This window comes from Pimephales promelas, chromosome 2 (assembly GCF_988280905.1).
Source record: "Pimephales promelas chromosome 2, fPimPro1.hap1.1, whole genome shotgun sequence".
NCBI classification, from domain to species: Eukaryota; Metazoa; Chordata; class Actinopteri; order Cypriniformes; family Leuciscidae; genus Pimephales; species Pimephales promelas.
Genome location: NC_142770.1, coordinates 3,046,908 through 3,072,346, shown reverse-complemented (window position 1 = coordinate 3,072,346; position 25,439 = coordinate 3,046,908). Strand labels below are relative to the sequence as shown.

Here is a 25,439-nt window from a genome sequence, read left to right as displayed (position 1 = left end):
TTTTGTCTGATCTGGTATTATGTTAGACCCTCATTGACCATAATGTGCTGAAGACATCGTACAGCTCGTCTCTTCCTCTAAAATACTCTCATTGTTGGGATTAGTACAGATAAAACAGTCTGAGCTTGCTTTATTTCTGCTATATTGCTCCAACATAATTTATTCCCACGGCTGTGTTAGTGTATTGGCATATCATGTCAGTTTCTGAAGCCTGAGACATTTAGATTAGGGAACATGAAAGACAATGTCATGTTTTACTGTCACTGAGTGCACATTGCCTGTAGCCAAATATGACAAATTATATTTGTTACATTCAAGCAGGTTTTATAGGAAGAAATACTCAAATTGCTTAGTGGGGAATATTGGTTTTATTTTTCAGACAGTCTAGTTTCTTTCCTGTTCAGGATTTTTTTTTTTAATGATTTTTTTTTTTATCTCGTAGGCTTTGTTCACACTGCACATTATTAGTTTTTTCTATACATTTTTTAGGACTGTCTGCTCTGATTTCACCATTTGCAAATGTTGAAATCAGATGTTTGTTCATGTGGTTATCTTTATCACTATGATTATGATATCATCACTCGTATATGAAATACTGAAATACTGATTTAGCATAAACGCAAATTGATAAGTAAACAATCAGATTTAACAATTTAAACTAGATTTCCAATGTTTGTACCAGCTTGATTCTTGTTTTCCACTGTTTGAAATCAAAATCATTAAAATCAATTGAGTCAAACAGTAAAATATAACTTCTATTGTTTGTCTGAAGAAACCCTTAAAGTTTATCAAATTATATTGCAAGAGAAATTGACCACATTTACAAGCTTTATCTCATTGAATAATAAAATCATTCAATTCTATAGAATTAATCATTCCAAAATTTAAAATTATATAGTCATTTAATATTTGTTTTTATATTGAATATATATGTTTATAATATATTTGAATCACACACAAGGTCGGTCTTTGTTATTTCAGAAAAAAATCATTGCAGATTACTCTCGATTCACAGAAAGACAAAAGAAAACTACTTCTATGTTTCAGGTTAACTCTCTTAGGTATAGTATAGCATATTTGAGTATAGTTAACACTTCAGTGAGTGCTGAATCTGGTGCTGTTTCTGGTTTCAGTAGTCTTGATCAGGATTTTAGGTGATGGAGAGCTGTTCTGCTGAAAACCATTCGCCCCTTTGGAACCTGTGAAACAAAAATAACAATAAAATTTAGCTTTCAGATTGTGTAAGGTTTAAAGTGCTGGTTAAGAACAAGTTAAAGTTAACACGAAATGGCATTCGTGACCCATATTTCTTTCATTTTAATATTTTACAGTAATACTGTGTTGAATATCCTCTCTAGAAATATTGGACAGGCTTGAATTTCTTCCTGGACACTTGATCGGATAGTGTAAAGTGGGTGTTTCACACAGGAAAGGGTCGTCAAACACTATTGAGGAGCCTTTAGAAGTCAAATGTTTTGTGTGGATACTGTCGCCATTGTTGTAATAATGAATAATGTCACACTTGTCCACTCAGACTTACTGTAGTTGGGAACAGCCTGGATGTTCACAATGGACTGCTGCCCAATTCTGTGAAAGGTAAAAACAATGAGACATTCAATATTCATTAATGTAAACACTCTAGTTTCACTCCTCTTAAGCCGGATTAAGCAAATTTGGCCGTCTGAGACTCCTAAAATCCTAAAAGATTCCTCCGATCCTTGGCGAAAATCTGAAATCTTTGAACAGTAGTTGGACATGTTCACCGACAACCGATTAATGACTGTTGCGATAAATTTTTACCTCAGACAAATTCCACCAGTGTCTGAAGATTTGGCTCTCAGTCCTGCAGTGACTTCTCCTACGGCGACCGCCAAATTGTCTTTGTTTTTTAAGACAAACCGTGACCAAAATGAACGTTCGAGATTTCTTTGTAGCCACCATTTCAATCTCGCGAGTAACACTGCTCACAGTCACCAAACGTGTCATTTATTGATAAAACTTTTCTTGCGTGTCCGTTTTTAAAGCGTCGACTGTCTGACATTAATGGCAGCTGAGATCTTACAGTGTGTGACATGATTATAGCGAGGATCATGTTCGTACAGTCTGACAAGCAAGCAATAATCGTAAAGGACAATTATAAATCACACAGTGTGCACCGGGCTTTAGGTAGAGAACGATGCAGTAAAATAGGACTTGGACATGTTACCTGTCCTCCTCTCCTTCCAGAAGCTTCCTATAGGTGGCGATCTCGATGTCCAGAGCCAACTTGACATTCATGAGCTCCTGGTACTCGCGGAGCTGGCGGGCCATGTCCTGCTTGGCTCTCTGTAGCGCCTCCTCCAAATCCTTGAGGCGACCTTTGGCCTCCTTCACACTCATCTCGCCACGATCCTCGGCCTCCGCTATCTGGTTCTCCAGGTTCGCACGCTAAAATGATAGTAGCCTCGTGAGTAAATGTCCTTGCACACTGAGTCCGAAATTTTCGCACGTTAAAAAATAAAGACAACCTTATGTTGTGTCAATCACACCTCCGAAACTTTCGTACGTCATAAAATAATTCTGATTGGTTAATTTAATAATTAATTCTGTTTATTTAATAATAAATAATTAATAATTCTGATTGGCGTTTTTCGCATCCGTAACAGCATTTTGAGAGGTGTTTTGACAATTCACAGCCACCGAATAACACATAGGCCTACAAAAATTTCAGACTCAGTGTGCAATGACCTTAAACGACCACCATTGGTTTAGGTTAAAGGAAAAAGTTAATGTAGCTCATTGTAACGGTGGTGGCCGCCCTAACATAAATTATTTTAAACAAATATTGGCGCCAGACAGGATTAAACCTGTTAAAATGCAAATGAATAAATCCCAGTAATAGTCTCAGAAAAATAATTTCACGAGGTATATATCCTCACCTGCGATTTGATAACCTCGATCTCGCTCTGCAGACGGCTGATCATGCGGTTGATATCTGCGATCTCTCCTTTAGTGTTTCGCAGTTCGTCGTTGTACTGACTCGCCTGAGAGGACATCTGATCAAACTGACCCGAACGAGATGGAAAAACTGATCAGTACACAAATCACTGTAGTCCTGTACCCTAATAAAAGACGTTTTAACTGAACTCATTTTAGTCCTACTAGGCGTTTATGGAGAAAAACACCTAGGGTCAACATGAAAAGTTTACTTTCTTAATCCATCTTCCTGGTCACATTGTGAACGATTACTCATTCCAATGGAAAGTCTTTCATCAAAATGTATTGAATTGCCTCTGAAACGACTTTTTTCAATAACTACGTAGTCAATTCACATTGTCTACAATCATTCCTGCCCTCCATTTTAGCCAGGACGTGGAGTACTTTTTCACGTAGACTTGAAAAAGACAGATCTCTTGGAGAAGAAGAGAATAAGTGTGTATTTTGTGTCTACCTTGGACTTGTACCAGGATTCGGCCTCTTCACGGCTCCTGGCTGCGATATCCTCGTATTGAGCCTTGACTTCGGCCACGATATGATCCATGTTGAGGTTTCGCGAGTTGTCCATCTGCACGACGACGGACGTGTCTTTAATGCTGGCCTGCAGCTCGCGCAATTCCTGATCCAGAGAGACAAGGCAACTTTATGTGTTTGAGGGAGTTTTAGCTCTGTGGAAACTTTGTTGTCATATGTAATAGACAAATTGGCCTTTCTTTGACCAGCGTTATCCTTATGTGTAGGCTAGTTCAGGATTGAAAGACAAAACATTCAAATAATATTCTTTTGCATTCAGTGTTTTTTATCATCTGAAACGTCCTGCAACTTATATTCTAAAGCGACTTCTTTACCATTGCAAACATGCACACTCTTGGATCAGTGCTGGATGAAATTGAAGTTTATTTGTGCATTTCCAACACTGGTTTTACAAATTTATTTAGGCTTGGCTTATCACCTCATCGTAGAGGGTCCTCAAGAAGTTGATCTCATCAGTCAGGGCACCAACTTTATCCTCCAAATCAGCTTTCACCAGATACGCAGAGTCCACATCCTGCGGGACACAGTACAGTTTTTCCTCTTCTCGATTGCAACCTTGAATAACTTGTGTGTCTTCCTTAGGCATTGGTTGCTCACCGCGATATTCAATAGAGCAACATCTTGTAGATATTTAGTATGCAACTTTGACTTCTTGCTACTCTCTGGAGGCCATTGAAAGCAGATCTCCTCTAGTGTATAAATAATGCCGCATCCCCACCCAGGCTTTTGTCAGTGGTGATTTGATCCCTCCAGTCTTAACTTTAGCTCTTTACCCCTCCCAAACATCTCATTGTTCCCTCGCCTGGGCTGCTTTTATTGAACGTGTTGTGAAATTTTAACTTTCCCTGGTCCTAAAAGTTAAGATTTTACCTGGTAAACTGCCCTGACCACACATCACAATGATGTCATACTTCTTAGATTGTGTTTCATAAAGTTAAAAAATACTTCTTTTTTCCTTCTGACCTCATGTGGGTTACGGATGCACGATATATCAGCCACCATATCGGTATCGGCCGATATATGATCATGTATAAAGCCTTGTTCATACTTGTCGTGTCCGCAAGAGCGCGAAGGTGCGCGCGGCAAAAATGACATCATTGGCGGTCGTGCACATTGGGTGCGCAAGACCCCATATCGCCTGGCGGTGTGCACGCGGTGTGCGACGCCGCATCCGAAGATGAACGACTTCGAGCCGAATCTGGCCGAACTGGTACGTCTGTACCAGCATGTTTAAGATCCTTCTATACACAGAGACATTTGCATTGATGGGTGACCATAAAAGCCACTCATATTGTGAATAGGAACACATTTGCATTAAGCACCCCGTTTGCACTTGACTAAAGTAATTGGTTACATTTACAAAACAATCCTACTATAGCAGAAGTAAGCCCTGCTGATGCAATTAAGGTAATAAGGCTTCAGTTGTTTACATGCAGTGAAAGTAGGCTACAATAAACCTACTGCATTTACTCATTTATGAATCAGCAATTAATAAACTACTAATAAACGGCAAACTACTTCTTCACTGCTGATTCCTGGTGGTTTAGAGGAGAATTACTCCGAGTTCGCCCCCTGTCGTTTCACAGAATAGCACAACGGCGAGCGCGTCAAGTATAAACGCCTCGTCCGTTTCGAGACTCGCGCTCGTGCGGACGCATCGATATAAACGAGGCTTAATGTTGGCAGATATTTTAAGAAATTACTTTAAGAAAGGAAAATACAGTTCAGAGCAACATGTGCGAGTTTGTCATATCAGCTACATCAAATTATAATGAGAACGTTATAATGGTGTGTTTGAGTCATGGCTTTTAATGGTGAGACTTTTCTTTTTGTAATCATACTCTCAAAAACTATCAAATTTGGATTTAGATTATCGGCCAATATATCGGTTATCAGCTTTCGAATATAAAGAATTATCATATGGGCCAAAATTTTTATATCGGTGCATCCCTATGGGTAACCAACCTTTTTTAAAAAAAAATTTAATGTATGATTTATTTATTGAATTTTTCACAACAACTAGGACAAACACTCAAAAAAAGGAAATAAAAAATAAAATAAAATTACATTAAACAAAAATTAAACAAATAAAGATCAATACAAAAACACCAACACAAAGTCCTTCACCCCAGTAAACAGGATAACCAACCTTTTTCAAAATCACAAAGTCGTTCTCCAGGTTGTTCCTCTTGTTGATCTCATCTTCATATCTGAATAAAATACAAAATGGAAGTGAAAGTTTCTGATGTCTGAGAATAAAGACATAGATTAAGTTTAGAAAAGATATTTTGGAAAGATGTAGTGTAAATATAGTGATATGTTGATTTTGATGTTAAATGATGAGCTGTGTCAGATCAAATTTGGTTTCTCAAAGAAATACAAGAGAGGTTCTCATCAAAGGTCAGGTCATTGGTGCTAGCGTAGATCTAAAGACTTTACTTGTGTTTGAAGTCCTCCACCAGACCCTGCATGTTCCTGAGCTCTCCGTCCAGCTTGGTCCTGTCGTTGTTGACCAGGTCCATCTGTCTGCGCAGGTTGGCCATGTACGCCTCAAACATGGGCTCGACGTTGGACCGACCCGGGCTCTGGTTGTGCAGCAGCTCCCACTTGGTCTCCAGCATCTTGTTCTGCTGCTCCAGGAAGCGCACCTATAGAGGTACAATAAATACTTATTTTTATTTGCATTTAATATTGAATTAGGCTAATGGGTCCATCCAGTATGAATTCTGAATCTCAGTTTTCAATGTTAGAAGAAACCTTGTTGAATTTTGTGCAACCTATCATTGTGATCTAGCATACTGAGATGCTGATGTTGAGGTTGTTCATCATAAATGTAAATTCTCCTTGAGAAACATGATGAGGTAGGCCAAGTAAAGTGGAGCTCTATTACCAAAGTCCTTCTCTACTAGTTTTTCTGTCATGCTTCTGCGAGAACAGAGTGGGGAAAAGTCCACTTCACTGCAAAAAAAAAAAATGCTTTTCTTACTTAGTGTTTTTGTCTCATTTCCAGTCCAAATATCTTGAATATCTCAAGATGCATATTACTAGATGAGTAAAATGACATAAGATATTATGTCTTGTTTTCTGGGTTAATAAATCAACATTAAGCGAGTTGTTGCTTAAAAAAAAGAAAATTATCTGCCAATGGGGTAGTAAAAATAATTCAAAATGAAACAATATTATTTTTCTTACCCCATTGGCAGATAATTTTACTTGTTTTAAGAAAAAAACTCACTTAATCTGTTTTTTCCCGCCAGAAAACAAGACATAATATTTTATGGCATTTTACTTTACTAAATGAATCTTGATTTATGAATTTTTATATGGTTGGACTGGAAACGATACAAAAATACTATAAGAAAATCATTTTTTTTTAAAGCATTTTACCAAAGTAATTTACCTCTAGGTGTTGTTCGTATTGGTATACAAGCATAATTGCTATTATAAAATTGATTAATGAGGAACTCCACTAAGGTGGTGATATAACAGCACATACTGTTGGCAGATTAGATGTAATGTAAATATAGGAGTTGTGTGCTTTTTAGGTCATTTGTGAAGTTAAATAGTTTTTCTTTTTTATTTAAGTATTTTGGGGTTTTTTTCTTCGTTTTAGTTGGGAAAAGTGTTTTATGTCGAATGGATATTAATGTTGATTGATGGGTGTTTTTGGTGGGTTGATGTCGCAGCAGTTCTCTCATCCGAGGCAAATCCCTCATACGGGAGACAATAAACAGTACCTTGACCTTGATTTTAAGAGTTTTTCCTTGGAAGTCCTTCACTTCACTGCACATCCTGAAAGCTTGTCCACTTTAATAGATGCCCACCTTGCCAAGATGGACTCATTAACAGAGTAACATGACTCCACATTAGCCGAACTGTAACACTCCGGAGAGTAGTGGCTGACCTAGATGGGTTTCTGCGTAAATCCTTAAATTCAAGCACTTCTTAAAAGCCGACCTGAGACCCGTGTTGGAAGACCCAGCCCTGCCCCGACCCACAACAGTGACTTGGTTGTACTTCAGTGCGATTGAAGTGTCGATTTCAGTCCGGCAGGCTCCTGGGATTCGGTTGCATTGTCCTCCGCCACACAAAAGCGTCCTTCATACTCACTGGGATAGTGCTGTCTTCAGTGGCTTGGTCAAATATGACCTGCTTTTATCAGGTTTCAGGCTTCAGAGAAATAGGTCACGCTATAAACTATCGTACCAAATCATCTTTCACTTGGAGGTTTCTGCTCCAAGAGATGTTAAATCTAGAAAAAAACTGTATCATCAACATTAATTTTAACCCCTACTTTTTAACTGAAACTGTACCAATCTCAGGGAACAAGAAACCCAACTGTACCTTATCGATGAAGGTGGCGAAGCGGTTGTTCAGGGACTTGATCTGGTCCTTCTCTTTAGTGCGCACCATCTGGATGTTGGGGTCGATCTCCAGGTTGAGAGGCGCCAGAAGGCTCTTGTTGACGGAGACACTGGCCATTGGAGGCCCCAAATATGCCGAGCTGGTGCTGAAACTTGGAGCGGATGCTCCTAGCGAGATCCCACTTAAACTGCTGTAGCCGAAACCTCCCATCCTCACGGAGCTGCTGGAACTGATGCGTTTGTTTCTCAGACTCATCGTTGGGTTGTGACGAGTGAAACTGAACTGATGTTTCAGATGAGAACAGCTGGGCAGACCTGAGCACGACGGGTGTCTCTCTCTGTGCGGAGAGGCTGGGCTTTTAAAGTCCAACCAGGATGGGGTGGAGAGTCCCTATTGTGGGAAAACCTGTTTCAGATTGGACACACTGTTGGCTTTATCTGAGCTCCCGGATCGGCAGTGAACACACACTCTCTCAGTTTCTCTTTCTCACTGTCACCGTTCTCATATAGCTTTTAAATGTTTAATGTGGCCCATGTCAACAACATTCCCGAAGTAACTGGATGCCCTAATAAACGCATTTTCCAGTCCTAATATCATGTGTTTCATAAATGCATTTTATTAAAACTGTTTTATATTTTAGGACCAGATTAACCAGATATCATAAACTTGGGTGTGCACAACTATTACGAAAATGGCATGCTTTATGATTTGCTTAAACAAAATATGTTAATATAGAGCTCAGAGTAAAATTAAGCTTTTTTTTGTGCACTTTAAATTACAAAAGCAATGTATTTCTATGCGAGCAAAACCATAACAGTCGTCTAATAAACTAAGATATGTTGAGTGCACCACCAACTGGTAAGTCATTTGACCTGCTTTGTTGCCCATAAATTGATTGAAAACTGTGATAGATGTTTTGCTCTCCTTATTGTTTTCTACTGGCGCTCCATCTACTGGTAAGCTTTTTGTTTGCTTTATTTGAATGCTTTGCTCTCCACATTGTCATAGATATGAGTGCAATTGTTAAAACATTGCAATGTTGAACGTTTTACATCATATTAACGTTTAACTGGTTAACCCTCTGGTGCACAGTGTTGTATCAATGACAAAAAAAAATGTGTGGTGTTTTTCATGATTAAAATTGAACACCAACAATATCAATAAACATTTTCATCAAACTTTAAATTATTATAGATTTTTCTTAGTTTGAGGGTTAAAGGCAGTACCACACTGAACAAATTAAAACATTTGACATTTTCATGTAGAAAAAATAAATATATTTATTGAAAATGCCAATTTCTTTAACCAGATACTTGAACAACAACAACAACAACAACAACAAAAAACATTTATCCAGTTTTTACTATAACTATATTATCATATCAAAAGTCATCATATTTAAAGTACTTTAGAAAATGTGCAGATCATAAGTGCAGATATAGTATGTGAATTACTATTCATTCAAGTGCATTACAAAATCATGCAAAAATACAAATATATTTAGATAATTCTAACTCCTTTCCTTGCAAAAATAATACATTTATAATCCAACCTAGGATGCCTGGAATGCCCTTATTATGGTACAATTTTGCCTTGAGGCAACACAGTTGTTGTTGTTTTTTATACCCTCTAAAACATTTGATGTTATATAATTTAACACTTGTTTCCTTCGTAGTGAAAGTTACTCGTATTTCTTATGTGGGTGATTAACTGGATGCAGATTAGTGAAAATGCACTTTTCATCTGAGCAAAAATGGAGCCATGTCCTGAAATATCCACAAAATGGACCCCTGTAAGTCATGTGACCAGTTTTTTTTACACTTTCATTGATTCGTATTTGAGTTCTTCTCCCCTGAGATTTGGGTGTCTGGTTTTATTCAAAATAAACTAAAATAGACTATGTTGGCTGAAGGAAACACTGTACCACACTGGGTTAAATTAAATTGCCATTGTTGTTTGTTCGTTACACCCCGTCGGACCACCCACTGGCTAGTTTTTAAGTTTAATCTAGCTAATTATAATGAATATGGGGCTGATGATAACCCTCAGTAGGTGTTGCGTAAAAGGGGAGGGACACTTTTCGTCCAAGTTCCCGCTGTCTGGCGTTTGACCAATGATAAATAAGACGGACAAGTAAAGTAGCCAATGAGAGCGCGGTGACTCTCTCAGCGCGACCGTATGTTTCTGCAGGAGATTTATTTTTCTGCTGCTGAATTGCGTTTTGCGGCGAGTGTTTGAGAATGGATGTGATCAATGTGCTCATTAAAGACGAGTTTGGAGACGGTATCAAGGATGAATATGACGATACTGTTGAAAATGGGAAATCATCCGGTAATAAAGGTGAACACGACGAGACGATTGAAGTGGGAGATTCCTCTGCCGAAAGTGACGCTTCCAGCGTGGATTCCGAAGGAGAGTTGCTCGATGACCTGGAGCTCGTGTTGGACCAGTAAGTTTACACCCTTTTTAAATTTCAGGTTTTTATATACAAGTAGACTACCTAATATTTAATCGAACTTATAGGACGTTTTCAAATCATTGGTTGGAGCTAAATATTATGGATTGAGAGGCAGATTATAATAACAATTACGTTAGCTCTTTAATAACCACCACCTATGTGTTTAAATTATTTCAAACCAGTGATTGTTGAGATATATTTTAATTAGTGAAGGGGAAAGAATTGTGACCAATTGAAATACTTTTTAATTTGTATTCACTTTATCTAATGCCCTCATAGACTGCAGTAAATTATTTATATTGCATGTAGATCATGATGTCAACTATGCTGTTGTTAATTTAGTATCTTTCAGGTACAATTTGTATTAATTCTCTTTATGTAGTTACTAGACATTCTTATCTCCTCAATGCAGTAAATTTTTTCTAGACATAGATCATGATATTTACCTATGCTGCTAAAGTAGTAACTTTAAGAAATACAGTTTTAAGTTTGTACTCAAATATAATTAGTATGTGCATTTTAAAACATACCTGTAACTATATTAAAGCTCTTTATTTTGTATTTATTTAGAGATTTTTTTTTTAAATTAGAGCTTTGCTCACTGTGGTTTAGTAGAAATGGAAGATGACAATTTAAAGACTTCCTTCCTCGCATATATATGTATGAAAATAAACAAAACTATTAAATTTAATTTTATTTAGTAATTTTTCATTTGTAAATGTGGCATGTTGTTTTCTTGCCTGATGCAACAGGTTTTCTGATCCGGATGATGAGGTTGTTGTTTATGATCCCTCTGATCCTGACTGGAATCCAGAAGTCACTCCACGAAAGAAGAAAAGAACCGGTCTGTCTTCAATCTCACCATCTCCAGCAACATCTAGCAGAACTGATTCCCCTTCTTCTGTAAAAAGAAAGAAAGGGAAGGGTAGGGAAAGCAGTGTGAGTTCCATCTCAGAAGACAAGTGGAAAAGTGTAGATGAGCCTGACATTGAGCCGACTCAGCCAGTCTTCAGACCTAGACTAACACCCGGCGTACAGCTGGTCTCCAATGCATCATGCAGTCCTCTGCAGTATTTTGAGTTATTCTTTTCCAAATCTGTCATGCAGACAATTGTGAAAAACACAAATGCATACGGGGCCATGCGTCATGAAGGAAAGGAGAATCCATGGGAGGACATTTCAGTAAAAGACTTCAAGACATTTCTGGCAATGGTGATTTACATGGGTTTGCTGAAGTGCTTCTCACTGAGGGATTATTGGAAGAGGTCCGACATCTACAGTCTTCCATATCCTGCAAAAATCATGACTGGTAAAAACTTTCTTCGCATATGTGCGGCTCTCCATCTTAGTGACCACAAACTGGATGCAGAGAATGACGCAAAGAAGGGAACACCTGAATATGACCGCCTGTCTAGGATCAAACCGCTGTACCAGGACATTAGGGACGCATGCAGATCCTCTTTTCATCCCTTTCAGAACATCTCCATTGATGAAAGAATGGTGGCCTCAAAAGCTAGACATGGTCTCAAACAGTATATGAAAAACAAACCCACAAAATGGGGGTACAAACTCTTCGTACTGGCAGATTCCCTCTGTGGCTACACATGGGACTTCTTCATTTATGAGGGAAAAATGAATGTAGAGCAGAGCAAAGGCATTAGTTACGATTCGGTCATTAGCTTGGCAGACACAAGGTTGTTGGGTTCTGGCTACAAGCTGTTTGTTGACAACTTTTACACCAGTCCCAAGCTCTTCAGAGACTTGCTTGCTAAGAGGATCTGGGCTTGTGGCACTGTTCGAGCGAACCGCATTGGCCACTCAAAGAAACTGGCTCCTCGTGGCAATATCCGCTGGTTTCGGGAAGACAACCTGCTATTTGTTGAGTGGAAGGACAAGAGGGATGTGCTGATGTGCTCCACCTTTCACAAAGCCTTTAATGGAGACACCATAAAGAGGAATGTGAAAGGAGCCGATGGAGTTTGGGGCATTCAAGATTTCTCCGTTCCAGCCGCAGTGTTGGACTACAACAAGTTAGTAGACTTTAATCAGTGGTAATTATGTCTTTTAAATTACATATCTTTTAATAAATTTTACTGTCATTCCAGGCACATGGGAGGAGTGGATCTGTCTGATGCGCTTATTGGATATTACACAGTTCTTCATAAAACAAGGAAGTGGTATCGGTCCTTTTTCTACCACTTTGTGGACATCGCTGTTGTAAATGGCTTAATTTTGCACCAGCAGATGGCCAAGATGAAAAAACAGACGCCTTTGACCCAGAAGGCCTTCCGGGAGGCTCTCGTTAGAGAGCTTGCAGGAACGGGCCCTGAATATGCCCCTGACCGAATGGCACCGGCTCGTTGTACTGGCTCCCACCTGGCCAAGTACCTCAGTGGAGATAGCACAGCAGGAAGGCTGAGATGCAAATTATGTCAAAGCAAAACTCCAGTCAAGTGTGCGACTTGTGAGGTGGCTTTGTGCTTTGTTCCGAAGCGCGACTGTTACAATAAATGGCATAAATCTGGTCACTCTGATGAGTCTGACACAGAGTAAAACTTAAAAAAGCAAACTGCCAACCAAAACAAATCAAGGTAAGCATTACCAAACACCAGAAATAGAAAGAAATGCAACATGAAACTAGTAAGCCATTCAAAATGACTTATGGCATTTGAGGCTTGTGGGTGTGTGAATGAAGGTGGCAAAGCGGTTGTGTAGGGACTTGATCTGGTCCTTCTCTTTAGTGCGCACCATCTGGATGTTGAGGTCGATCTCCAGGTTGAGAGGCGCCAGAAGGCTCTTGTTGACGGAGACACTGGCCATTGGAGGCCCCAAATATGCCGAGCTGGTACTGAAACTTGGAGCGGATGCTCCTAGCGAGATCCCACTTAAACTGCTGTAGCCGAAACCTCCCATCCTCACGGAGCTGCTGGAACTGATGCATTTGTTTCTCAGACTCATCGTTGGGATGTGACGGGAGAAACTGAACTGATGTTTCAGATGAGAACAGCTGGGCAGACCTGAGCACGACGGGTGTCTCTCTCTGTGCTGAGAGGCTGGGCTTTTAAAGTCCAACCAGGATGGGGTGGAGAGTCCCTATTGTGGGAAAACCTGTTTCAGATTGGACACACTGTTGGCTTTATCTGAGCTCCCGGATCGGCAGTGAACACACTCTCTCAGTTTCTCTTTCTTACTGTCACTGTTCTCATATAGCATCTAAATGTTTAATGTGGCCCATGTCAACAACATTCCCGAAGTAACTGCATGCCCTAATAAACACATTTTCCAAAAAAGCAGCGCTAATTTCATTTATTTCATGTATACTTTTTATTTAAACTGTTTCATATTTAACCAGAAATCATGAACTTGTGTGCATAAGTTTCAGAAAGATGACATCTAGGGATTAGTCGCGATCTCCGAATAGTCCAAATACGTTCGATCATAAATAGCTTTTTCAAGTATCGTTATATTTTCATGCAATTCCAATGTATTCTACATGATTGACACAGCGCCTACTGTCATAGATCGCGCATCAGGGTATTTTCCTTCGGCACAAGGTGTTGCTAACATGAATGAAACCCCCTACTGCGCAATCTACCTGCGTTTGTACAGTGTAAACAATCCTCAGGCAACATTGTACCATCGCAGACAAAAAAATATAACTATATTATCATATCATCAAGTTGTCATATCAAGCTTGTCCATCTTCATCTTTGCTCTCACCCTCATCAACTGGAAGTTGTTTGTTTTTTTTAAGTGCTTTAGAAAATGTGCAGTTATAGTATGTGAATTACTATTCTTAAGTGCATTTCAAAATCATGCAAAAATACAAATATATTTAGATAATTCTAACTCCTTTCCTTGCAAAGGTATCCCTGGAATGCCCTTATTATTTATGGTACAATGTTGGCTTGAGGCAATACAGTTTTTTTCTGTTATGCCCTATAAAACATTTGATGATATATAATGTAAAGTTCTTGAAAATACTTCTTTACTCGGTAGAGAAGGTGACTCGTATTTGTTATGTGGGTGATTAATGCACTTTTCTTCTGAGCAAACATGGAGCTGAAACAGCCACAAAATGGACCCCTGTAAGTCATGTGACCACTTTTTTTTTTTTTTTTTTTTTTTTTTACACTTTTATTGATTAGTAATTGAGTTCTTCTCCCCTGAGATTTGGGTGTCTGGTTTTATTCAAAATAAACTAAAATAGACTATGCTGGCTGAAGGAAACACTGTACCACAGTGGGTTAAATTAAATTGCCATTATTGTTTGTTCGTTACACCCCGTCGGACCACCCACTGACTAGTTTTTAAGTTTAATCTAGCTAATTATAATGACTATGGGGCTGATAACCCTCATACAGTGTTGCGTATAAAGGGAGGGACACTTTTCGTACAAGTTCCCGCTGTCCGGCGCTTGACCAATGATAAACCAGCATATTAAGACGGACAAGTAAAGTAGCCAATGAGAGCGCGGTGACTCTCTCAGCGCGACCGTGTCTTTCTGCAGGAGATTTATTTTTCTGCTGCTGAATTGCGTTTTGCGGCGAGTGTTTATGAGAATGGATGTGATCGATGTGGTCATTAAAGACGAGTTTGGAGACGGTATCAAGGAGGAATTTGACGATACAGTTGAAAATGGGGAATCATCCGGTTATAAAGTTGAACACGACGAGACGATTGAAGTGGGAGATTCCTCTCCCGAAAGTGACGCTTCCAGCGTGGATTCCAAAGGAGAGTTGCTCGATGATCTGGATCTCGTGTTGGACCAGTAAGTTAACACACTTTTTAAATTTGAGGTTTTCATATACAAGTAGACTACCTAATATTTAATCGAACTTTAGGACGTTTTCAAATCATTGATTGGAGCTAAATATTATATATAGGCTTGAGAGGCAGATTATAACATTTAACTCTTTAATTACCACCACCTATATGTTATAATGTAATTTGTATTTCTACATGTTAATTTGTATTAATTCTCTCTATGTAGTTAGTAGACATTAAGATGTCCTCATTGCATTACTTTTTTTTCTAAACATAGATATTTATGATATTTACCTATGCTGCTAATGTAGTAACTTCAAGAAATACAGTTTTACGTTTGTACTCAAATATACTTATTTTAAGTATGTGCATATTAAAACATACCTGTAACTATATTAAAGCTCTTTATTTTGTATTTATTTAGAGGTGTTTTTTTTTTGCTCACTGTGGCTTAGTAGAAATGGAATATGACAATTTAAAGACTTCCTTCCTCGCATATGTATGAAAATATACAACTATTAAATTTAATCTTATTTATTAATTTTTAATTTGTAAATGTGGCATGTTGTATTCTTGCCTGATGCAACAGGTTTTCATATCCGGAAGATGCTGATGCTGACTGGAATCCAGAAGTCACCCCACGAAAGAAGAGGAGAACCGGTCAGTCTTCAATCTCACCATCGCCAGCAACATCTAGCAGAACTGCTTCCCCTTCTTCTGGACAAAGAAAGAAAGGGAAGTGTAGGAAAAGCAGTGTGAGTTGATCCCTACCTTTTTCCATCCCAGTAGACAATTGGAAAAGTGCGGATGAGCCTGATATTGAGCCGACTCAGCCAATATTCCAACAGGACATCATGACTTTTGCGTAAACATACACGCCACTTTCTAAAGAAAAGTAAATGTGGAATTAAGTTATTAATAAGATCTATGAAGTCTATAATTTATCATGTAACTCTTTTTAGTTGACGTTGGGTTGCATTCTATTGTGACATCAACTAAAAAGATCTTGTAGGGAAGATATTGAAGATATTTTGAAATGAGGCTGTGCTTAACTAATGCTAAAAAAATAATTTGAGATATTATCAATGATCATGATTACTGCACCACAGCTGTGATTTACTAGTTCTAGGCCTATTGCTTGCTCCTAGCCCATACCTCACTATTTGATAACATATCATAATTAGATACCATAGCATAGAGACTCTTAATGGAAAATTTAATGTTTTCTGTTAGAAGCATTGACAAATACCCTGGACTGGCAACTCAAGTGCTGCCACTTGTTTTTGAGAGACCATAGTTCAGGTTGATTACAATCATAGAATCAAATACTTTTTATATATGACCCTGCCCTAGTAGAGACTAGAGGCATTGAAATTAATAATAATTAAAAAAAAAAAATCACCGGGCCATAATCTATTATTTCTGTTTACAATTAAATCTATGCCTAAACAACATTTCTCTTTACATATTCTGTTAAGTTTTGCATATTCAGGAAGGCCCATGTGCTTAGTGCTGTAGTTTTATGTTTCCATTGTATTTTGTATTAGAGCACTGCAGAATGTTTTGTTTTTGAAGCTTGGAAAGCTATTAATTAAATATCCTACCTGACTTTAATAGAAAAATGTATTTGATGCATAGATATCGAATCGCTGACATGGTAATCGTAATAGAATTGGTAGATCAGTCGAGGTTCACACTTCTATTAGAGACCTATACAGGCAATCAAAGATGTTCTGACGTTAGCATACTCAATATCTGCAGAATTATTGGGCAATCGCTAAATTAATCATTTTTATTAATCTGTTCTTTTTTCAGAAAACGGCTCCGGGAAACACGCCGGCCAAAACGAGAGCTCAGAAGCGCCTCAACTCCTTTAAGAAGAGGAGTGCCGAGTGGGCAAAGGGGATGAGGCGCAACAGAAATGTCAGCCATTTTTTAGATGACATTGAGGTCACAGTAAGTAACTGTTTTTCTTGACCTTTTCTTTTTATTATGTAATATCAGCGTCAAACATGCTCTATATGGTGCGTTCACACCGGACGCGAATGATTTCAATGCAAAGACTCGTTACGCGTAGGGATGGGACGGTATGAAAATTTCACGATTATAGTGTCCAAAATAATCGTGATTATCAATATTATCACGGTTTTGTTAAAAATTTATGAAAGTGCTCAAAAAGAACTGATGCTCACACTGAAAACATTTCAACAAGTTTTATAATTGAAAATCAACAAACAACAAATAAAACAAGCCTCTCTATGCAGTTTTTTTTTAAGCAAGATTCTATTCTATGGCATTTGCTTCTTTATAATGCCCGTCGTCCATAGCAACACATTATTACACAGCGCACATCCATATCACAACGGACGCGCGCTCTCGTTTCATTCAAATACAACTTGCCGTCTTGCGTCTCCGGTTTTTGATTGTATTGCAAAAATGAAATCAGAGTTGATTTATTGCTTACAGAGTTTGATAATATTGGTGTGATGTATCTTGTCTAAACGATTGTTTTACAAAATGAATTCATAAACTGGTAAGATTTAAAACATTAGCTAATCTCATTATCAATTCAATATGTCCCCGTAATTATGTGGTAAAAATAAAATCGGTTTAATACGTGATGTATCTATACTTTACTATCCCTTAAAATATCACTCTTAATAATAGTCTTGTTTGAAGTTGTTCGTTCGTCTTTGGCTCAAAGCCGCGTACTTGCTACGAACTTTTCTTCACGGAAGCTTCACGTCTATTTCAAATGAGTGACATAAAATGTTTCAAGTCAAAACAACATTTCGTGCCCAATTGTTTCTCAGACGTAGTTTTGGTATTAAGGTCAAAGTTAACTTGCCTTGCGTTCGGGTGATGATCACACGAGACGACTCGGCAGATTTGAAGTGTTTCTATTGCAGTGACTTTTTGTTCGGCAGACAGGGTGACCATCCTCAATCAAGTTTCCCTCAGGACTTTTGTAAAACCCAAAATATGACCACACCTCAGACTTGGTCCTCTTAAAAGGCTGAAAAATCTCCTGAGCACGGTCACTGCCTTCCACCATTCCTTCTCGAAAAGTAATTAAAAAAAATATTGCGTGCTGCGCACCTGCGTCAGACTGGCCGACAGGATTCAGTGAGTTATTAAAATCGCGATAATCAAAGACTGTTTTAATGATAATTAAATTTTAAACGATAATACTAACCGTCAGTACATTTTATCACGGTTTATCGTGAAACCGGTTATCGTCCCATCCCTAGTTTACGCGCGTCAGGTTTTATTGTCAGACTACTCGCGTAGATTTTTCATCTATGACATGACAATGAATGATTCTTCACCTCTTTCAGATGGAGAAAATGAAGGCCCTTGGACTCAGACCCCTTTTATTTTATGGGGTCTATAATGATAAAACGTCAAAATACAACACAAAGTTCATCCACCCATACAGCATGTCAAATGAGACGGAAGCGATGCTGAAAAAAATGAACATGCTGTACAATGTTCTTTTACAAGGTATGGTTTGCTTGCCAACATTTATTTGACTTCACACTGATTCTGACTAAACCACCAGTGAGGTCGAAAAAGCAGTTTTTGAGCAATTGATCTTTGGTGCTGATATAATGCAAACTCATGGATATGAATATTGTTGAGTCATGCTCAGAATTAATGGCACCCCTGGTAAATATGATGAAAACTGGCTGTAAAAAAATAGTTCTGCATTGTTTATCCTTTAGATCTTCCATTCAAAAAATTGGCAAAATTCTAACCTTTCATTGAAGCAAAAGAATTGAAAGTGGGGGTAAATCACACTATGAAATAAATGTTTTTCTCCAAAACACTCTGGCCATAATTATTGGCACCCTGTTATTAAAAACTTTTTGCAACCTCAGATCTGTAAACTTTTGCCAAGATGACAGATCTGAGTCTTCTCCTATAATGCCTGATGAGTTTGGAGAACACCTGACCAGAGATCAGAGACCATTCCTCCATACAGACTCTCTCCAGATCCTGCAGATTCCCAGATCCATGTTGGTGCTTCATCTCTTCAGTTCACTCCACTCATCAGGTCAGGGTCTGGGACGGTCATGGCAGAAGCTTCATTTTGTGCTCCGTAACTAATTAGGGCCCGAGCACTAACAGTGCGAGGACCCTCTTGAAACTGTTAGGATTATTTTTTTTTTCTTTTTTCTGCAAAGTAAGCGCCATTTTCGGGGCCGCAACATGCTCAAAAACTCACCAAATTTGGCACGCATGTCAGGACTGGTGAAAAATTTCGTATTTTGTGGGTTTCGCGGATGGGCGTGGCAAAATGGCACGCTAGCGCCACCTAGAAAATTGGAAAAAATTAGCCCCTAGTCCACGTTCAACGTACATGCACGAAATTTGGTGGGGACGTGTATCATATCAAGACGCACAAAAAAGCCTCAAGAACCCATACCATAAACTCGACAGGAAGTCCGACATTTTGAATTTGGCGGCCATTTTTGGACGATTTACACACTCCGTACTTTAACGAACTCCTTCTAGGGATTTAGTCGGATCGACTTCAAATTTCTGCTGTGCCTTCTAAAGGCATTGACGATGTAAAGTTGTGCTATCTGCGCGTTTTCGTCGATGGGTGTGACCGTGGCGTCGATGATTCGCCATGAAACAGGAAGTTGTAGTAACTTGGCTGTAAATGCTCAGATCTGCACGAAATTTTACACATTTGACAAGAGTCCCGCCCTGAACAAATGTACATGCTGACATTCACCCACAGTCATAGCGCCACCTCCTGGCAACAGGAAGTGACCTTTAACGAAGCAGCGTAGCAAATGCACATCCGCACTGGCTGAGCTGCAGAAAATGCAACACGGCCGCCTCAGACCCCAACGTGCTACAGGTGCGAGGGCCCGCCCATCGCTGCTTGCAGCTTTAATTTTTGTGTTGATTTTTGATTTTTGTTTTGGATCGTTGTCCTGATTGAAGATCCAACCACGGCCCATTATAAGATTTCTAGCAGAAGGCGTCAGGTTTTTATTTTTCATCTCTTTGTATTTGATAGAATCCATAATACCTAGTATCGGAACAAGATGTCCAGGACCTCCAGCAAATAAATAGGCCCACAACATACAAGATCCAGCAGTATATTTAACCGTAGGCATGGGGTACTCTTCATCCCTGTTTGCACCAAACACATCTGCTGGGTTTGCTGCCAAAAAGCCCCTTTTTTAGTTTCATCTGACTGTGCCGTTTGAAGATCCAGTCGTGTCTGACACCTGAATATGCTGGAGTTTGTTTTTGGATGAGCGAGGAGCATTTTTCTTGAAACCCTCTCAAACAACATGTGGGGATGTAGGGGTTGTCTGATATTTTTTTTTTAGGTTTTCTGACCCCAAGACTTAACTAATCTCTGCAATTCTCCATCTGTGATCCTTGAAGAGTCTTTGGACACTCAAACTTTCATCCTCACCGTCCATTAAGGCAAAATAGACACACGTCCTGTCTTCCTGTCAGAATCATAACATCTTTAGTTGATTATAACTTCTTAATTATTGTCCTGATGGTCAAAATGGGGATTTTCAATTCTTTAGCTATTTTCTTACATCCACTTTCTATTTTGTGAAGCTCAACAATCTTTTGATGCACATCAGAACCATGTTCTTTGGTTTTATTTATTGTGATGGATGATTCAGGGAATTTGACCTTTGTGCTTCCTCATATTTAAACTCCTTGAAACAAGAAGTCATAGCTGGACAATTTCATGTTCCTAGTCACCCTGATTTGCTTAAAAAAATAAATATTAATGGGAATGTACTTCAGAGATATTTTTCTCATAAAAAAATTCTAGGGGTGCCAACAATTATGGCCAGAGTGTTTTGGAGAAAAACATTTATTTCATAGTGTGATTTACCCCCACTTTCAATTCTTTTGCTTCAATGAAAGGTTGGAATTTTGCCAATTTTTTGAATGAAAGATCAAAAGGATAAACAATGCAGAATTATTTTTTACAGCCAGTTTTCATCATATTTACCAGGGGTGCCATTAATTCTGAGCACGACTGTAAATGTTTTTGCATAGTTAAGATTAACTTTATGTGTGACTATGATAGCATGGACTCCAGAGGATGAGGGCAGTAGGCGTGGAGAGAAGAGGAAGAGGAAGGGGGAGAAAGGTAACGTGCACTTTTTCAACATACTTTTTTGTGAAAGGTATTGCTTGGAAATGTTGAACTTCTAATATATAACACAGGAAACCAGAGGCCTGAGTCAGGAGTGGAGAGGGCTGCTGCACATCTGAGGGGAGAGGAGAGGGCTGTCGAGCCTCCAATTTCAGTGGTAGGAATCAGTGATTATAAGTCCCAATTTGCACATGTATAGTATTAGGGCTGGGCGATATATCGAATATGTACGATGTATCGTTATATTTTTTGAAACGATATGGAATGAGGCAATACCGTTTATATCGATACAGTAGTTTGATATGAGCACATCTGAAAAATAGCGGAGTTTGCAGTGTGAGCTGCTGCAGTGAAAGTAGCTAGGCTACGTAGTACAATTTGTCCTAAACATGACACAAGCTTATATTAATTGCGTCAAAATCACTTTGATATAGTTAACAAGTTTAAGGCAGCTTGCCGCCCTGTCAAATGCTGTTGCTGACTGACAGATATACTTGCGCTGTTTAATGCGTTTGAGATGTGGTGCTTTCCTCAGTGCTCAACTTACATTTCACATATTCTCCATCTGTAAATGTTAGAAAGTAAAGCAAATATGTCCATTTCACAACAAATATGTCCATGTCAGAAGAGGACGAGCTTCTGGAAGTGAATCTCCGCTAAAATTCATGCTTCCTTGAACGAGCGCCGGCGCGCGCATGCGCGTGAATAGTACTACGTAGTACGCAATAATTCTGACTAAAATAAACATATTGCTAAAATATTTGTTGTTGGAGAAAATAAATGTGCCCTATGTGGAATTTTAAACCTACAAGTATATATTTTTAATGAAAGTGAAAGTGATTATAATGGGGTAATCAAATGCAGGCTAATATAATTAGTTTGTGCTTTTGTTTTTGTTTTTATTTTCATTTTTAGTTTAGCTTTTAGTCAATATAAAAACAAAAGCTTTTTGCACATAATATATTGCATAGCCTATATTATATTTGTTTCCATATCCTTCAATATCAACATTGTTAGGATATCATTGGGCCGAATGTGAATATATATATATATATATATATATATATTTAAATATAAAGATTTTCTTTATCTAAATAGAAAACGTAGAAAGTACCGAGATATATATCGTATATCGCCATTTGACCAAAAAATATCGAGATATGATTTTTTGGCCATATCGCCCAGCCCTATATAGTATGCAATAGTACATATAGTACTATGCGGGGGTTTTCAAATGTGAGTAAACACGGTTCCTTGTGCTTAAATCGTATGTGTTAAATTACTATAGAGTAAACGTCTTAACAGGTGTAAAGGAGTTAGGCAGTATAGTATAGTTGTGATTTTGCTGTAAACACACGTTTTATTGTTTATAGCTAGCTAACGGGGAGCTCCAGTAAGTACACGTAACGTTACGTTTCTAAAATTGTCAACACTGCTTACAATAGACAAATGTGCTATAAATAAGGCAAATAAACAAATCTATATTTGTCCCTTATTAGTGTTGATATATTGAGGAACATTTAAGTTGGATAAAAAGGGAGTTAACACATCAACCTCAGTATGTAAATGCAGTATTGAGCTCATAAATCACAGAGGTTATGTGAATCTTGTCAGGATGTTACAGGGACAGAGGAACATTCGTGTGTTTATCCAGTGAAGAGAGGCTCGTGACGCTGAATTCTGTCATCAATGGCTCTGAGTGAGTATACCACAGAAATGGATAACAAAATCAATTAAATCTTAAGTTTTAGTTTATTTGAATGATTGTAATTTCAAATGGAAAATGAGACCTGCCTCCATCTCTAAATCTCCATATAAAGATCATTGGTTTGTGTGCATCATAATAAGACTTCATAAAATTATATTTATACTCAGGAAAAAACAATAACAAGGCTAAATATCTTCATAATAGTGCTTCATAATACATAAACAAATGTTGCTATAAGTCTGAGGGATGAAACGAGGTAAATTCATCAAGAAAAAGAGGCAAACTTAAAAGGAGAAACTGGGTATAAAATAAAGAAATTAACAACATATTCAACGATTTTGGGGTTTCTTAATAAATAAATAGTTATAAGTCCCTAAATGTATCCCCTAAATCAACCCTAAATGTATTCACAAAATAAATGCGCAGCTGTTTCTTCAACAATACCACAACAAAATGAGCAAGTTTAATCAATATCAAGGTATTTATAGAGAGATAGATGAATTAAACGTATCGTTCATATATTTTAAGGTGTAGGTCACATGATAACGTCAACATGGCAGATGTCCGGTTCGCATTCATACTCAACGAAATTTTGTTGTAAAGTATCTACTCTTTTAGTGCTCGTTGAGTTAGTACTTATTGAGTATGCGCAGCCATTGTCATGCTTACTCATAGATCCAGCAATTAAATCTGATCGGAAATTGATCTGGTCCTTCTCTTTAGTGCGCACCATCTGGATGTTGGGGTCGATCTCCAGGTTGAGAGGCGCCAGAAGGCTCTTGTTGATGAAGACACTGGCCATTGGAGGCCCCAAATATGCCGAGCTGGTGCTGAAACTTGGAGCGGATGCTCCTAGCGAGATCCCACTTAAACTGCTGTTGCCAACCTCGCGGAGCTGCTGGAACTGATGCGTTTGTGTCTCAGACTCATCGTTGGGTTGTGACGAGTGAAACTGAACTGATGTTTCAGATGAGAACAGCTGGGCAGACCTGAGCACGACGGGTGTCTCTCTGTGCGGAGAGGCTGGGCTTTTAAAGTCCAACCAGGATGGGGTGGAGAGTCCCTATTGTGGGAAAACCTGTTTCAGATTGGACACACTGTTGGCTTTATCTGAGCTCCCGGATCGGCAGTGAACACACACTCTCTCAGTTTCTCTTTCTTACTGTTACTGTTCTCATATAGCTTCTAAATGTTTAATGTGGCCCATGTCAACAACAAGTAACTGCATGCCCTAATAAACGCATTTTCCAAAAAAAAAAAAACAGCCATAATTTAATTTATTTCATGTCTATGTTTCATATTTAACCAGAAATCATGAACTTGTGTGCTTAAGTTTCAGAAAGATGACAACTAGGGATTAGTCGCGATCTTCGAATAGTCGAAATGCGCGTGAAATTCGATCATAAATAGCTTTTTTAAATATCGCTATAGTGATGGTCACATTTTCTCGGGATAATAATGCTTTCATATTGATATCAGCGCGCTTTTGACTACGGTTCGGAGCACAGAAGCTGTGGATGTAACATCAGGCAGCACCCAAAGTATTTCTGTGCGAGCAAAACCATGCTGTTCCAAGATATGTTGAGTGCACCACCAACTGGTAAGTCATTTGACCTGTTTTGTTGCCCATATAAATTGATTGAAAACTTTTGCTCTCCTTATTGTTTTGACTTACAGATATTTGAATCTCATTGTCAAAACAATGTTTTTATGTGTGGCTTTAAATGCTGTAAATTATCTTGTTAACTTTTAGCTGTCAAATGTGTCTCCGATGTCTGATGCTATTGCATTTTGTTTCATTTTGCTAAAAAAAAAAAATGGACTGGAAAGACACATTTGCTTTTTTTTAGAAAGAAATTTGGAAATTTTGCATTTAACTGGTTAACCTTCTGGTGCGCAGTGTGATCAATGAGGAAAAATGTGTGTGTGGTGTTTTTCATGATTAAAATTGAACACTAACAATATCAATATAATTTTTTTTTTGCTTCAAGGCAACATTTTTTTCACAACGGACAATTTGAATTATTTGACTTTTTCATGTAGAAAAAAAAAATATATATTGAAAACATCAATTTCTTTAACAAGATGTATATATAAAGAAACACATTTTATTCAGTTTTTAACTTATTACAAATTTCATTTTATATTTATTTAAAAGTAAAAACATTTTATATTGAGCTGTTGCTCATCGTACTATCGTAGACAAAAAAAATATACCTATATTATTATATCATCAAGTTATAATATTTAAGGTGCTTTAGAAAATGTGCAGATCATAATATGTGCAGATATTGTATGTGAATTACTATTCTTAAGTGCATTACAAAATCGTGCAAAAATACAAATATTTTTAGATTATAATTCTAACTCCTTTCCTTGCAAAGGTATGCCTGGAATGCCCTTATTATTTATGGTGCAATGTTGCCTTGAGGCAATACAATTTTTTTCTGTTATGCCCTATACAACATTTGATGATATAT

General features: G+C 38.1%; 3 protein-coding genes and 1 long non-coding RNA gene across 6 annotated transcripts; 3 read left to right on the top strand and 1 right to left on the bottom strand.

Moving 5' to 3' along the window:
- Positions 1 to 355: 355 nt before the first annotated feature.
- Positions 356 to 8,452, bottom strand: LOC120486425 (keratin, type II cytoskeletal 8). Its single transcript, XM_039682450.2, has 9 exons — positions 7,855 to 8,452; positions 5,950 to 6,158; positions 5,660 to 5,720; positions 3,929 to 4,024; positions 3,431 to 3,595; positions 2,919 to 3,044; positions 2,207 to 2,427; positions 1,541 to 1,587; positions 356 to 1,199 (listed from the first exon to the last, which is right to left on the bottom strand). Exons 1-9 carry the CDS (start codon positions 8,128 to 8,130, stop codon positions 1,096 to 1,098), a joined length of 1,305 nt encoding a protein of 434 aa, XP_039538384.1. The 5' UTR covers positions 8,131 to 8,452; the 3' UTR covers positions 356 to 1,095.
- LOC148995704 (uncharacterized) lies at positions 6,089 to 8,459 on the top strand. Its single transcript, XR_016147021.1, has 2 exons — positions 6,089 to 6,166; positions 7,197 to 8,459. It is a non-coding gene; the product is annotated as an uncharacterized LOC148995704 (long non-coding RNA).
- A 1,471-nt stretch (positions 8,460 to 9,930) lies between these two features.
- Positions 9,931 to 13,749, top strand: LOC120486424 (piggyBac transposable element-derived protein 4). 2 transcript variants are annotated; one of them, XM_039682448.2, is made up of 4 exons: positions 9,931 to 10,324; positions 11,086 to 12,363; positions 12,439 to 12,924; positions 13,075 to 13,749. In XM_039682448.2, the coding sequence occupies exons 1-3, from the start codon at positions 10,116 to 10,118 to the stop codon at positions 12,884 to 12,886; spliced, it is 1,935 nt and encodes a 644-aa protein (XP_039538382.2). In that variant the 5' UTR covers positions 9,931 to 10,115; the 3' UTR covers positions 12,887 to 12,924; positions 13,075 to 13,749. The 2 variants fall into 2 exon arrangements, with proteins under 2 accessions (XP_039538382.2, XP_039538381.2); XM_039682447.2 differs by having other exon boundaries at positions 12,439 to 13,748.
- A 911-nt stretch (positions 13,750 to 14,660) lies between these two features.
- On the top strand, positions 14,661 to 24,881 carry LOC120486426 (uncharacterized). Of its 2 annotated transcripts, XM_039682451.2 has the most exons (8): positions 14,665 to 15,104; positions 15,690 to 15,855; positions 16,916 to 17,056; positions 18,439 to 18,604; positions 21,183 to 21,245; positions 21,323 to 21,408; positions 22,866 to 22,950; positions 23,683 to 24,877. In XM_039682451.2, the coding sequence occupies exons 1-7, from the start codon at positions 14,890 to 14,892 to the stop codon at positions 22,920 to 22,922; spliced, it is 894 nt and encodes a 297-aa protein (XP_039538385.2). In that variant the 5' UTR covers positions 14,665 to 14,889; the 3' UTR covers positions 22,923 to 22,950; positions 23,683 to 24,877. The 2 variants fall into 2 exon arrangements, with proteins under 2 accessions (XP_039538386.2, XP_039538385.2); XM_039682452.2 differs by lacking the exon at positions 22,866 to 22,950 and having other exon boundaries at positions 14,661 to 15,104; positions 23,683 to 24,881.
- The last annotated feature ends 558 nt before the right edge of the window (positions 24,882 to 25,439 follow it).

Coding starts and splice junctions, on each gene's coding strand:
- LOC120486424 (XM_039682448.2), top strand. CDS start 10,116: ATGGATGTGATCAATGTGCTCATTAAAGACGAGTTTGGAGACGGTATC. Junction 10,325..11,085: donor CTGGAGCTCGTGTTGGACCA/GTAAGTTTACAC, acceptor CTGATGCAACAG/GTTTTCTGATCCGGATGATG. Junction 12,364..12,438: donor GCAGTGTTGGACTACAACAA/GTTAGTAGACTT, acceptor CTGTCATTCCAG/GCACATGGGAGGAGTGGATC.
- LOC120486426 (XM_039682451.2), top strand. CDS start 14,890: ATGAGAATGGATGTGATCGATGTGGTCATTAAAGACGAGTTTGGAGAC. Junction 18,605..21,182: donor GTACAATGTTCTTTTACAAG/GTATGGTTTGCT, acceptor TGACTATGATAG/CATGGACTCCAGAGGATGAG. Junction 21,246..21,322: donor GAAGAGGAAGGGGGAGAAAG/GTAACGTGCACT, acceptor TATATAACACAG/GAAACCAGAGGCCTGAGTCA.
- LOC120486425 (XM_039682450.2), bottom strand. CDS start 8,130: ATGAGTCTGAGAAACAAACGCATCAGTTCCAGCAGCTCCGTGAGGATG. Junction 3,045..3,430: donor AATCCTGGTACAAGTCCAAG/GTAGACACAAAA, acceptor CGTTCGGGTCAG/TTTGATCAGATGTCCTCTCA. Junction 1,200..1,540: donor CCAGGCTGTTCCCAACTACA/GTAAGTCTGAGT, acceptor TTTGTTTCACAG/GTTCCAAAGGGGCGAATGGT.